General features: G+C 43.4%; 1 protein-coding gene across 1 annotated transcript in view; it reads left to right on the forward strand.

The window, feature by feature from the left end:
• The window catches only part of AGBL1 (ATP/GTP binding protein like 1), a 386,927-nt gene that overhangs the window by 12,458 nt on the left and 360,035 nt on the right, over positions 1-14,434 (forward strand). Inside the window, exons 2-3 of the mRNA XM_030579006.1 lie at positions 11,020-11,083; positions 12,899-13,045. Of these exons, the coding sequence (XP_030434866.1) occupies positions 11,020-11,083; positions 12,899-13,045 (211 nt within the window). The remainder of the gene's footprint in view (positions 1-11,019; positions 11,084-12,898; positions 13,046-14,434) is intronic.

Raw genomic sequence — 14,434 nt, forward strand, 5'->3', positions numbered from 1 at the left:
CTGAGAGGCAGATCATATGACCTGGGATTTGTTCTCAGATCTGTCAGAGACAGAAGTTGGTCCAATAAAAGATATTACCTCACCTGCCTTGTCTCTCTATTCATCCTGCTGTAACTTGTTTAACCTGTGTGCCTCCACTTCCCCCTCTGGACAACGAATGGGGATGGTATTCATCTACCTTGTTGGGAGCTTGGAATCTTTAGTTCATAAAAAGGATCTAGACTGTCACCCTAAATCATATTGATAAGTAACTTTTATCAGCCCCACTCCCAGCATGTGTGAGATTGGCTCAATGTCGAAAAAATGCGTTGAAATCTTTGCATAGAATTCACTCTAGAAGAATAAAGCAGCAGTAGTAATATAATGAAGATAAAGCTATATCCTTTCCTCTCCTTCACAATTAACCTGGGAAATATGAGAGAGAGATTTCCATTAAGCAGCTTGTTTGGCATACTGAATGCCCCCACTCCCCACACTGCAGATGGAGGAGAGAAGGGGCAATGGTCTGTCTACCTGACCTTTTCTTGTGATTAAAATTCTGAGCTGCTGAAGTCACAGGAACAAACTGACCCTGCTCCTCCAGGCAGAAGCTAGCATCGTATATCCAAACTGGGATAGTTGCTGGAGCAGGTTGGGGAGAGGAGAGCTATCCTCTCAAAATTTATCCTTGGATAGAGTTCCCCTTTATGGGAGTTCTCATGTTTTGAGGGTGCCCTTGCCTCAAGCTAAGTTCCAAGAGTGAGCATCAGTGCTTCAGATGGACAATAAGAAATGTATGTGCCCTGATCTATGTTTGTCTGGGACAATCTCTCCTCAAATGGGTTTTGGATGCTTGTCTCCTCAATAATGGAAAGGCTTTCTGAGGACAGCTGGTGGAAGAGAGGCATTAACATGATGCATGCTTTAAAAAGGAAAAATTTGCCTAGCAGGTTGTTCTGAAGGTATCCACTGTGGAAAGCAAATTTAAGTGTAAGCTCTGGAGAGTGGTTATCTGAATAGGAGGCTGTCAGTGCTTGACTGAACAAAAGGGATGGCCATGTTCCTAGCTGAAACTGGCAAGACTGTCCCTAGTCTTGTCAAGATAAAGTGTTCAGGACAGTGACCCCCACTGGGCATGCCCATTTATAATTCTAGATGGGAACAGACAAAATGGGAGAGAATAATACTTTGAATTTGTGGTGGTCTCTCCATATAAATGGTAAGTTCTGCCCAGGCAGGGACCAGTTTTTAGCATTAGCCAAAAACCACTACCAATTTTTCACTAGAATATGGACCTGCCTCTCTGAGACCAGACCAGACTGCATTTGCCTAGAGCTAGGGCAGAGAGAAGTTGGTTGTCCCTGCCTTGCTGTTTGACCTGATTGGCTGAAAAATAGATGGCTTCTGGAATCTGCAAATAGTTCCCTCTCTTCACAAGGATCACATTTTCCTTCTCACTGCTGAAACTGCATTACTTTGTGGACCACTGTGGCCTGCAACACTGTGGCTAGGAAGAAACTATCAATAGCAGCCATAGACTGGGCCAAGACCAGCACACACTCAACATCTCTTTTTGCAATGATTCCTCAGAAGTTGATGGATGCACAGTTCAGCTTCTGTTCCTTTGTCAGGTACTGTGAATGCTGGGCCTGCTCTGACCTATGGCCTTATATGTGCCCACACATGTTATAGGAGCAAGTGTAAATCCTCAGCCCAGTGAACTTTGAATTCAATCAGAGCATGTAAATTGATGTTGTGCTTATTGCCTTTTTAGGTCTGTACATATTGGGCCAATGCTGCCCCTCAATTTCCTGTGGGCACAGAAGGCCTTAAATGCAGAAGCAGTGCAGTGCTGCTGCAGAGGGTGAGGCTAGCAGGCTAGGATGTGTGGCTTCTTCGCCTGGCTTCTGGCTTCCATTTCTTACTTTGCGGTTCCTCTGGAACCACACGACCCAGAGGTCTCATCCTGGAGGCATGTCAACTAGGACAGCAAGCTGGCATTTCTAAGTTTAACTCCTGTCACATTTGCCCACAGCTTAAGCTCAGTGATGACCTCATTCACTTACACGGGGCTAATAAAATGTCAGCTGACCAGACATGCTCGGATTGAGGTCAAATGTGCTTATTGTGAGCAGCCAACCTGGCATATCCATGGCTGGGGAAAAAAAAAATCCTTCTTCCTTTTACATGGAGGAATCCGCTTTCTGTTGCTGTATATTTTGTGCATGAGTCACAGATTTTTTTTAAAGGCATTGTTATAGGGTGGTCTCAAAGCTAAGTGTCCAGATCAGACCCTTCAACAACTTGGCTTCCTTTTAAGGGAGACAGGTTTTGATTTTCAAAGGGACATTGCCAAAATCTAGATGAAACAAACAGTAGATATTGTCCTTTCCTGTATTACTAGTCCTAACAAGTTAGATCATTAACAATTTCAAAATAGAATTTATTCTTCATTATGATGTGGAAAGGTTAGGGGCCTAGTTCAGGAGTACATGAGGGTCCATGGCCTATAATGTACAGAAGATCAGACTGGATCAGGAGTAGGCAACCTATGGCACGGGTGCTGAAGGTGGCACGCGAGCTGATTTTCAGTGGCACTCAGACTGCCCGGGTTCTGGCCACCAGTCCGGAGAGCTCTGCATTTTAATTTAATTTTAAATGAAGCTTCTTAAACATTTTAAAAACCTTATTTACTTTACTAATAGTTTAGTTATATATTATAGACTTATAGAAAGAGACCTTCTAAAAACGTTAAAATGCATTACTAGCACACAAAACCTTAAATTAGAGTGAATAAATGAAGATTTGGCACACCACTTCTGAAAGGTTGCCGACCACTGGACTAGACGATCATAATAGTCCTTCTGACCTTAAAGTCAATGAGACTTAGTTTTCAGGCCATGGGATGGTAATGCCTTTCATGTATTGATGATGTTTGGTTTTGGTAGATTTTTTTCCTCACTCAGGTTGGACAGGAAAATTAGACTAGTCATTCTCAGGGTCTCTCTACACTAGGAAAATGACAAGTTGCTAACAGTTGGCAGCAATTTGTCTCCACTACTTCTGCCTTTTGAAGTGTTAAACAGTTTAGCAGCTAGTGTTGACTGAGTCAAAGCATTGCCATTGTTGTCCCACAAAGAAACAATGATACTGGGCTAGATAAGTGCAGAGGATGGGGCACCACAGCAATTGAAAAGAATGGGTGTGAAACTGTATTAGGATATTCCTTACTCACTGCTCTAGCATGCAAAGGATAGCAAGGGAGTATTACCCTACTGGCATAGTTTTCTGCTGCTCCATCAACCACAAACTAAGCCAGCACCATTATAATATTGATTGAGAAAAGGTGTAGTTGTGCCTTTACCTTGCCTCATCTGAGCAGGAGCACAGAGAAGTAGGCCTTGCAGTGACTTCATCATCTCTATTTATTATGGATAGCTTATTTCCACTAGCACATGCCTGCACTTGCTGTGGGGCATTTCCCACAGCAAATGCCCCATCCTAGAGACTGTTGTTATCTCAGAGGCTATGGTTTTATTAACAAGTACACCTGGAAATCTTAATGGATCCCGGAGATCATTTGGACTCTGACAAATGCTATATCTGGCAAAGACTTCTTTAATTCACAAATCTACTTTTTTTGGAAGGCTGCATATTCCCTGGAGTGACCGCTATAAAGTCTTCTGAACGCAGATTGTAGCATTTGTCCTGCTGCTTTTTCATCATCACCATAAAAATCAACAGTCATATTGCTGGTTTTCCTATGTCATTATTAAACTTAGTTCCCAGCTGTGTCATGTGAAGGCTTAATGTTTGATTCCAATAGTTATTTTTTAAATTCCTGTAGTTATTTTATAATTAAAAATACAGTAACAGCACAAGTATAAATCAAATAAATACAAATAAACAGTAGGAGTTAACATACATAGAGGAATCATTATGCAAGAATCTCTAAAGCCATATAAAAAGCTTATTATGAAAGAGTGATGACAGAATAATGGCACTAAACAAAGCTAATTCTGCATAAATGTAGAAAATAGATTTAAAAAAGGAAGACGTGAATGATGATAACATTCAATCCGGCCATAGTCCCTAAATATCACAAGCAATTTATTGTGAAATAAGAGATTAACCCTGAGGGGAAATTATCTGTGGTACTAATTACAGAGGGAACATTAAATAAAAGTCTAAAAGCCTCTTGCAAAATATCAGGTGTTTTGATTTATCTCAAAGTTTCTTGATTTTTTTTTTTAAAAAACATTTCCAATTTGATAGAAGCAATTTAAGGTTATATACTAATGTGTTTTACCACTAGTTCTGCATAATACAATAATTGCTCTATTAGATATGCATTAGTAATAGAAGGAGGAAGTGACACAAAGGAACCTAGTGTCAGGAGGAACTTTTACAAAAGGACATATCTGTTTATAAAAAGGAGAAAATAAACAGGAACCAGGAAATTGCAGGCCATCAGTCCTAACTGCTGCAGCTATCTATATTTGAATAAATGCGTCTCTTCCCTGACAGCCTGCAGAATTACCCTAGTATGCAGCCTTGCAATGAAGTTATGTAAAATACTTGTACACCTTTTCAAGCAGTGTAGGTGAAATTCATCCCTATGCAGAGAGCCAGGTCAAGGTCTGTGCACCACTTACATTCTATGTTGATGGATTCAGCGGTGAATAGTACTTGTATGCAGGGATGAATGTCATTCTCCATAAACAAGGGCTGGATTCTGCTATCCTTACTCATGCTGAGTAGTGCTTTTACTTTCCGAGAAGTTCCACTGAAGCCACTGAGCCTCTTGGAGGATAAGGTACTACGCAACATGAGTGAGGGTGACAGAATCAGGCCCGTAATGAATCATACTAATAAATGAATGATACGTCTTTGCTCATGTCACAGGGCACTGTCACATGGATTCTTTTAGGATATGACATTCCTCTCCATGACTTCCTAGCTAGGTGGGAGGAGAAGATGGGTTCAAAGGAGGAAGGCCTTGCTCAAACACAATAAACACTTTGTGTTTTATTAGTACTTAAAGAGCAATAGGAAAATGCAGTGATCCATAATCCTGCTAATGAGACAGATGCATGGGTTTGACTAAGTTAGTAATTCCTTCACCATACGAAGGTCTTCCACCAGATCTTATTGCAACTGATATCTGGGCCCTCTTCCTGGCTTTGCCACTAATTCACTGTGGGGCTTTTGCTTCACCTTCCTTTTCCTATCTGTAAAATGGGGGTAATGTCTCAAAGTGACCTACTTCATGATGTTGTGAGGCAACTGTGTGTGAAGGGCTTTGTGATTTTCAGGTGAAAGGTGATATATTAGTGAAATCAATTGTATTTTATACTGTAAGTTTCCTTGGGCACATAGCATATTCCTAGACACACGTGATTTCCACCAGCCCCATATTGTTCGCTTTTGTAAAAGTAATTTTGGTTAGAGATGAGTCCAGACTAAAATGCTACATCTGAACACCCCCAGATTTTGAGGATATTCAGATCTGGGTTTGGACTTTGCAACTGAGTTTGGATCAGTTCTATCTTACAGTGTGCTGCATTCATTACTTCCAATGAGCAGAAGTAAAGCAATAGCAGATGCCACAGAGAAAATCACTTTGATGTAATGGCTTCTGTCCAATTGTCGGGACAGCCCACCTCCCATTGATCTTGAATGGAGTCTAGTCACCGTATTCAGTGGTGATCTGGTGTGTTTTTGGGAGACTCCTGCAAGTTATCACATTCAGTGGCAAACAATTGAGAGGAAACCAGAGCTTCAGGTTCCTGGATGTTGTGAACCAAACACACCGTGTTTCAGTTAGACACAGAGATGAGACCTTTTCACCACCATATGCTATATACATGGTATAAATTCTACAGCTGCTTCTTTTGGGATGATGAATAGCACCTGGCTTGGTAGTTAGTTCTAGTGGGAATGGAGACTGATGGGGCATACTTAAGCAGAATGCTGGTCTAAGTGGTGCCTAAGAGAAGCATTCGGAAGCGAGAGGGTATTAGTTCCAAGATTTGGGAACTGGAGCAAGAACTTGTCAGACGCTTTTCCTGTTTGAGGAAGGCCCCCTTAGACACAATGTATAATTTGAGGACTATGTGATTCTCCACAGGTGTGGCCACGTTTCTTGGAGGTTTAAAGATATTCAAGCAGCCAGCGCCTCCCCGAGCATCTTTAAATAGGCCTGTCACCAGGTTCACTCACTGTTGGTGGTGTCTTCTCCTGGCTGTCTTGCAGATTAGTTGTGTATGCCCCCACTCCCCCATCAATTATGTCTCTTCTGTCATCTCGCCCTGCAGTCCTTCTTGCTCAGGAACCAAAGTCTCCTCTGGAGACTCAGCCCTTTGACCAGGTCACTGCGTGGTTTCCCTTCTGGAAAGTCCTCCTGCACAGTCTCAGACAGTCTTCTTCAGCACTGCAAGTTCAGTAGGGGAACCCAGGGCTGTCCACTACTCCGGGTTCCAGTCCAGGACTCTCAACCAGCAATTCTGGGCTTTAATGTCTCAGCCCTCACTACTCCTTCCCTGAACTTCTTCCTACAATTTCTGGTTCCCTCCCTTTCTATGGGTAAACCAGCTCCAAACCCTCCTCCCTCTTCCCAGCAAGTTACTGCTGCCCCATCTAGTTCCAGCTTCCTGGCTTTATAGGTCCTGCCTCTTCCTCCTCAGCTGGGTGCCATCAGCAGTTAGGTCCCAGCCCTCCCTGGCTTCTTCTCCAGGTGCAGCTTGGAGTACCAAACTCACAGGATTTGCCCTATGAAGCTGATGTCACTAGCTGATCTTTTATCATTGTTCCTATATCAATGGCTGTATGATTGGGCATTTTTGATGCCCTCCTGAATCCTGGTCAAGTGGCGTACCTCTGCCAACCTAACCAAAGCCAGAGGGTTTCAGAGGTTGATTCCCAAACTGATGTCAGATGAAGCTCGGGGTGGGGGGCACTACCAACTGGGAGCTGATTAAGCACAGCTGAATTTAACTGTGTTCTATTAGCAGTTCAGAGGGACAGATGGGGCTGTGTTGAACAGAAACCAAGATGAGGAACTCTGGGCGACATAAGAATATTGCTGGGTAGTTTGGATTGTATATGTTTTGTATTTTTTAAGTTTAGTCCTCATACTACTGCATGCCATGAAGCACAGCTAGATACTGTTGTCAGTGGGTGACAATTTGGCTTAAACCCAAAATTCTGTCAGTAAAACCCTTCATGGAGAGGGTTATTTTGTGTATATGTTATAGCAGATATCTATAAATGCTGCAGGAGGAATGGCAAAAATTTAACAAGAGGAATTGTCCTTTTATCCTTTTTCTGTATCTGAATCCTTCCTGTGCCATCAAATATTGCTTTAAAAAATAAATCTTTATTTTACCCAAACCTGGGCAAGTAATTAGCACTGAATAATTTATTCTATGTATCTTTTATAGTCCTGGCACAGATTATGTTTTTCTCAACTGTATTTGTTATTTAAAATTATTTGCTAAGTATTTTTCTTTGAATGAATTCTTTGTGGGTACTTCATTCGCAAACAGCTTGTGGCAAGTACTAATTAAACTTAACTTATTTTAATGGGAATTAAATCTTTGACAGCTTTGAAAATCTCAGCCTAAATATACAAAATTTTTGCAGCCTCCATTGGACACAGAAATCACATGACACTTTGTTTTCTTATTGCATAAACATAACTTTTTGACATCAGTTTCTTACACTGACGATTATGAATTCAAAATGTGCTTTTCACAAATATTCTCCAATACTCACTTGTTGCAATCCTGGCACCAGTGAAGTCAAGGGGTGTTTTGCTATGGTTTTGGATTTGGTTAACCATTGTTGTTATGGCCTAGTTGGCTGACGCCTTGCATTCAGGGTAAATGTGAAGAAGTCATTGTAAAGTGGCTGAAAGGATAGCAGTAGCATCCAAAACACCGGTGCATGAAAAAGCTTGACTAGACGCTGAATCATGTTGCCCATATGGTTTCAAATGCAGGGCCTAGGGCTTGGATTGGTGGAACTGTTTTATGTGTGTGACTGAAGGAATAGAGAGAGAGACATAGTCAAGGAGACATAGCCCAGAAGTGCACTGTATGGCCCTGAGAAAAGCTTCGAGGTGGGTGGCTTTGGGTTGGGATGCCAGCTGAAGGAGTCTTGGACCTGAGAGCAAGGCCACTGTCTTCTGCTGTTTGATTCCTCCTGCGTTCCAGCAAACAGGACATTCTTTGTAAATAAGCAAAATTGAATCAAAGAAATACCTGACTCCCAGCAATTTCTCCTCCTAATTGCAATGACCTTTAAGATTCTGAATTTTTGGCTAACAGCTCAGGTCAATAGGTGACTTTGTTGGGACCAGTTTGTCATCCATTTGTTACACAAACACACCTGCCAGCAAACTCCATCACTAGTGCGTTGATGTCAAGCAAATACAAGGATCATAGACATAGTCCGAGTAAATGTGTTTAAATATTCAGGATAAATGTTCAGAGAATGTGTGGCAGTTTCTGCTGGCTCAAATTTTAACATTTTTAAGTTCGCTCCCTCATGCCCCTTGCATTCCTTGTCCATTTGAGTCCCTCAATAAAGCACAGAGCAACTCAGAAGATACCTTGTGTCATCACTATTTGTGTTAATGGCTTAGGAAACCCGCAATCCAATCAGCTAAAATAAACAATCTAGTGTAATAGGAGCATTAATCAATGAAGACTTCACTGCTGAAACCTAAATGTGAAATCCATTCACCTACAAGATAAAGGGATACTGAGAGACAGCAAGAAAAAAAAAAAAGAGGACAATGATTTTTTTTTAAAGGTGCTGAGACTCACATCACTAGTTGGAGCCCATGAGTTTATGGGTGTTCATCACCTCTGAAAGTCAAGACAAAAAGGGCCAATTCTGCAAGGTCGTGAGCACCTGCTGTGAATTGGGTACTGGCCTCTTTTCTTTCCTTTTAAGATCAGTGAGTGTTGAAGGGATATAGTGTCTCACATGATTGAGCCCTAGTGAAAAAAAGAAATTAGCAAGAGAAGCATATGATCTAAGCATATGTCACCTAGAAAGAACAATTTGCAGAATTGTGCTGGGATTCTGCAGACGTTTTTCTGAGTGGCTCATGGAGCCAATACTGTGAATTTGGACCCAACCTCAAAAACAAACCCAGGGGGGACTTCAAGAAAAACTGTTGTACCTTGGGTTGTTCAGAGGACCCAGCCACACCAGCCATACCATCAGGGGCTCATTCACCTGCACATTTACCAATGTGATATACGCCATCATGTGCCAGCAATGCCCCTCTACCATGTACATTGGCCAAACTGGACAGTCTCTACATCAGTGTTTTTCAAACTGGGGTTGCCGCTTGTGTAGGGAAAGCCCCTGGTGGGCCAGGCTGGTTTGTTTACCTGCCCCGTCCACAGATCAGGCCAATTGTGGATCCCCTGTTCTCTGACTGCCCCGACCCCTATCCACACCCTGCCTCCTGTCAGCGCCCCCCCAAGGACTCCCAACCCCTATCCAACTGCCCTCTGCTCCCTTTCCCCTGACCACCCCCTCCCTAACTGCCCCCCAGGATTCCACCCCCTTATCTAACCCCCCTCCCTCTCCCTGTCCCTTGACTGCCCTCCGGACCCCTATCCACATCCCTGCTCCCTGATAGGCCCCCCGGTACTCCTATTCCCAACCTTCCTTGTTCCCCATCCCCTGACCACCCCCCAGAACCTCCACCCCATCCAACCACCCCCTCCTCCCTGACTGCCCCCAGGATTCCCCACTCCCTTACCCCCTTACCAGCAGTAGAAGCTCGCAGCCGCAATACCTGGCCAGAACCAGCTGCACTCCCCATGCTGCCCAGTGGGAGCGGTGGTCCAGAGCGCGGCCCCCATGGCGACATGGCTGTGGGGGAGGGGCTGGGGACTAGGCTCCCTGTCCGGGAGCTCAGGTGCCGGGCAGGATGGTTTGCCCCGCGGGATGTAGTTTGCCCACATCTGGCCTAAACACTGGTTTCCCTCTCCCCAAGTACAGCTTAATTTATCTGATTCCCTTAAGTACAAGATTTGATTTGGGTCCACTATACATTTGGAATCTGCATAATCTACACCGGATAACGTTAATTTAGTCTTCATTAAAAATATGCCTAGAGAATCTCTCGTCTTGTGAAAATTCCTGTCTGCTCTGTTGCTGTGGTTGCCAGGCTTTGGAAATTCCATTATAGGGTACAAAACAACATTTAAAAGAGATGAGATTGGGACACCGAGTGATTTTAAGAGGTGCCCTTGCTGCAGAGTACCCCAAACCCCTATTTTTTGTGTTTGTGTAGTACGTCTCCTTTGCCACTTTCAGAATGGTAGGTGCGGATTTAAAAAGGAAGAGCTGGCCAGACCAAGCTGAAAAGAAGAAAAGAAGTTTAGAAAAACAACATACAACCTCAACTCCATCTTCAGCAAATGATGGAATCTCTGGGGCTGGCTAATCCCAAAACACTTGGATACAAGGCGTTAGACAGCGATCAGAGTTGTTCCATATTTCACCTCTTCCTGCATTTTTTCTCCTTTGTTAAAGCTGTTGTTAATCCACTGCAGACTCCGGTTCAATGTTTGTGCTAAATTAAGTTGTGTGTTGGGGATGATGTCAGCCTAGGCAATGCAGTGGAAGGGTGTATAAACTGAATAACATTAAAGCAGTAAGGAAATATGTAAAGTAGCATTGGTCAGGCTGGCTCAAATGAAGAGATTTCTCCATGGTTTCTTCTTTCCCATTGCCAACCCCCATGTCTTAAACACTACTTTTTATGTGGTATGAGTAATATGACACCAGATGGCCATTAAAATCCATGAATCACCTTGGACCACCCACACTCATTGCCCATATGGGTCTAGGAGGACCCATTATCCAAGTGGGACAGCAATGCCTCTGGTCCCCGGAGACCTCTGCTCTCTAATCTAACCCTGCACAGCATTGAATGCCTTGGAAAGTAGACTGCTTGCTTCACTATATTGAGTTCATCCATCAAGATGGGCATTTGTGTTCCTCTTGCAGAGCTCCCATGACAAGGATGTGATCCTCAACATTCTCAGCATTCTCACAGACCTACTGTCTATCGGTAAGTACTGATGCCTTAATGTCTCATTTTAGGTACTTATATGGTCGTCTTGGTTTTAGATTCTGAGAACCTCACGACATTTGAAATGTCTTTACAATCCTAACACGCCAGGAGACATGGCAGTGCTATTATCCCCATTTTACAGATGGGGAAGTGAGACACAGAGACTAAGTGACTTGCCTTGTCATTCAGGAAATATGGGGTGGAGCTGGGAATTGAATCTGGGTCTCTTGAGTCCCAGTTAACACCCTTGTCACTGAACCATCCTTCCTGTCTTGCAGAGTGAAGATGGGTGGACTAAAACAGGGCATAGAACATACATCCACATATCTCTGTCAGTGTTTGCTAGATCAATTCTGCCTAGTTTGTGTGAATAGTCCTTCAGCTTTTCCTCCTATTTATATGGAAGATGAGGGAGGGGGGTTCCCTTGCTCAACTCCTCTCTCCCCCACTATATAATTTTATCACATGGTGAAAGAGGGGCAAAATGTTTCCATGGTTTTCAAAGGTGACCATTAATTTAACTGCTTCTCAAGATGTTTCAACCTTCCCAGGGTGCTGAATGCTGGAAACGTTCAGTCACCAGGCCCATTGGAAAGAGAGAACCATGAGCTATGATCAGGAGACAGCCTCCTGGGTTGCAGCAATTTGATTCTGTAGCGGATTTCCCCTCAGAAAGAAAAAGTACTTGGAACTGTCAGGGGAATGAACAGCTTCTACCCAGCTTCACTTCAGTGGTATGAAATCTTCTCCATGGGTGTAGTAATCCAATCCTCTCCCCCCCCCCCGCCCCCGAGACTACATTATTTTCAAAGTCTCCTCTATCTGCAAGTTCACAGTGAAGATGATTCTTCAAGGTGTCCAGGCCACATGAAGGGAAAATAAGTTGCCAGCAGAGCATTTAACCTCAGTTTTTCATCAACATTTCCTTTAATTGAAATTTTTCCAACTAACTCTAGTTGCCAAAATGCAGGGCTTTCTCTCTCTGTGTAGTTTTTACATCCCTAGTGCAAGCCTCATGTGCTTCTACTTTACACTCTTCCCCTCCTCCCAACTCCCTCAGAGACATCATAACCGCAGCTGTGACACTGTGTTGGAGTCTATATCATTCTTCAATCAGCTAGACGGATTCACTGTGGATGATATGAGCCCCTCAGGGATTGAATGTACTGCTTCTACAATATTCCCAGCCTGTGTTTGCAGTAGAAAACTTCACAGCTGGCCAAAGATGCCTCTGGATTATGAGCTGTTGACACAGTAGGGCCCAGAGGATTAGCACTTGGTTTCTCTGGAGACCTTATTTGTTTGGAGGCTGACAACTAAGTTTTCCTAGGATTCATTCCCCTATGTTAGGCATTGCTGAAACTCTTTTCCTTCACTTATTTAACTTACAATATCAAGGGAAAGATCATAGAGCAGTGCACTCCTTTGAAATCTGTCAGTGTCTCTGTTGATTCTTTTCCAGCCCATTTCAATGCACACTGGAAGCTTCAGCAGGTGGTGGCTTATATAGATAATGGCAGCTGGCGAAAGAAGCAGTATCACACATGGTTTTGATATAGAGCAGAGATGGGCCTGAACCACAGCTCCAAACTCTGGAGGGTGTTTGCAATCCAAGTCCAGATGTACGTTTTGCAAATGCCCTTATACTTATAATGGTCTGAGCAAGAAAACACCAGAGAAGGGTCATGCAGCAAGCTTCTTTAGGTTTGCTAAGCATTCTCTGAATCATATAATGTTCACTTATTGCTATGTTTAAAGCTCTGCGACAGGAAAGTTATTGACTATGCCTCCTTTTTAATTTTCTGCCCTTAGGAACAGACCGACGAATTCACTACATAATCAGCAAAGGGGGGAGTGAAGCTTTGTTGCAGGCTCTGATGAATGCTGCACAGACAGCCCAGCCAGACTACAGCATCCTTTTACCTCTGCTTCGCTTGCTGGCTAAAGTAGGCCAAAGAGGTATTGCTATGCCATTATTGCTTAAAGGATGGGGAGGGAGGAGCAGAAGGCTCCAAAGGTCACAGTAAAGGTTAGTACTGGAATCTGCAAGTCTTTAACAAGTCAGGACACTTTGCACTGAATGCTGGCTTGGTGGGACAGAGTGTTGTAAGACCTCATAATGGTTTCACCCTCTAGTGGCTAGAAGTTTGTACTAAGCCTATAAACACAGCTGATGGAGATCCAGGTCAGAGAGATTCTATAATGGAGTTTATTCTGAGCTCCTGAACAGCATTTTGTGTCACTGATAATGCCCAGCTGGGCAGCAAGTGATTCCCATACAAATCATGGTCACTTACAAAGGCTCTTTCTCTTGTGACTTGCTTCCTGTAGCCCAATAACACATTCAAAACCATATTTCACTTGCTGCTGTGTCGCTATCATCAGAGAGATTGTTGTTCAGTGTTTGCAGCACAGCTAGGCTGGCTAACCTAGTAAGGAGGGCTTTAAACTAGGTTCGACAGGGACAGGTGAGCAAACCCCACAGGTAAGTGGGGAACAAGACTGGGGAGATGGGTTGGAAACAGGAGGGAGCACGGGCTATAATGGCAGAGAGGAAGGAGGGTCAGGGCAAAGCTGGGAGGCAAGATCAAACCAGTATCTTAGATGCCTATATACAAATGCAAGAAGTATGGGTAATAAGCAGGAAGAACTGGAAGTGCTAATAAATAAATACAACTATGACATTGTTGGCATTACTGAAACTTGGTGGGATAATACACACGACTGGAATGTTGGTGTGGATGGGTATAGTTTGCTCAGGAAGGATAGACAGGGGAAAAAGGGAGGAGGTGTTGCCTTATATATTAAAAATGTACACACTTGGACTGAGGTGGAGATGGACATAGGAGACGGAAGTGTTGAGAGTCTCTGGGTTAGGTTAAAAGGGGTAAAAAACACAGGTGATGTCGTGCTGGGAGTCTACTACAGGCCACCTAATCAGGTGGAAGAGGTGGATGAGGCTTTTTTCAAACAACTAACAAAATCATCCAAAGCCCAAGATTTGGTGGTGATGGGGGACTTCAACTATCCAGATATATGTTGGGAAAATAACATCGCAGGGCACAGACTATCCAATAAGTTCCTGGACTGCATTGCAGACAACTTTTTATTTCAGAAAGTTGAAAAAGCTACTGGGGGGAAGCTGTTCTAGACTTGATTTTAACAAATAGGGAGGAACTTGTTGAGAATTTGAAAGTAGAAGGAAGCTTAGGTGAAAGTGATCATGAAATCATAGAATTTGCAATTCTAAGGAAGGGTAGAAGGGAGTACAGCAGAATAGAGACAATGGATTTCAGGAAGGCGGATTTTGGTAAGCTCGGAGAGCTGATAGGTAAGGTCCCATGGGAA

The sequence above is a fragment of the Gopherus evgoodei genome, chromosome 10, assembly GCF_007399415.2.
Source record: "Gopherus evgoodei ecotype Sinaloan lineage chromosome 10, rGopEvg1_v1.p, whole genome shotgun sequence".
NCBI lineage: Eukaryota > Metazoa > Chordata > Testudines > Testudinidae > Gopherus > Gopherus evgoodei.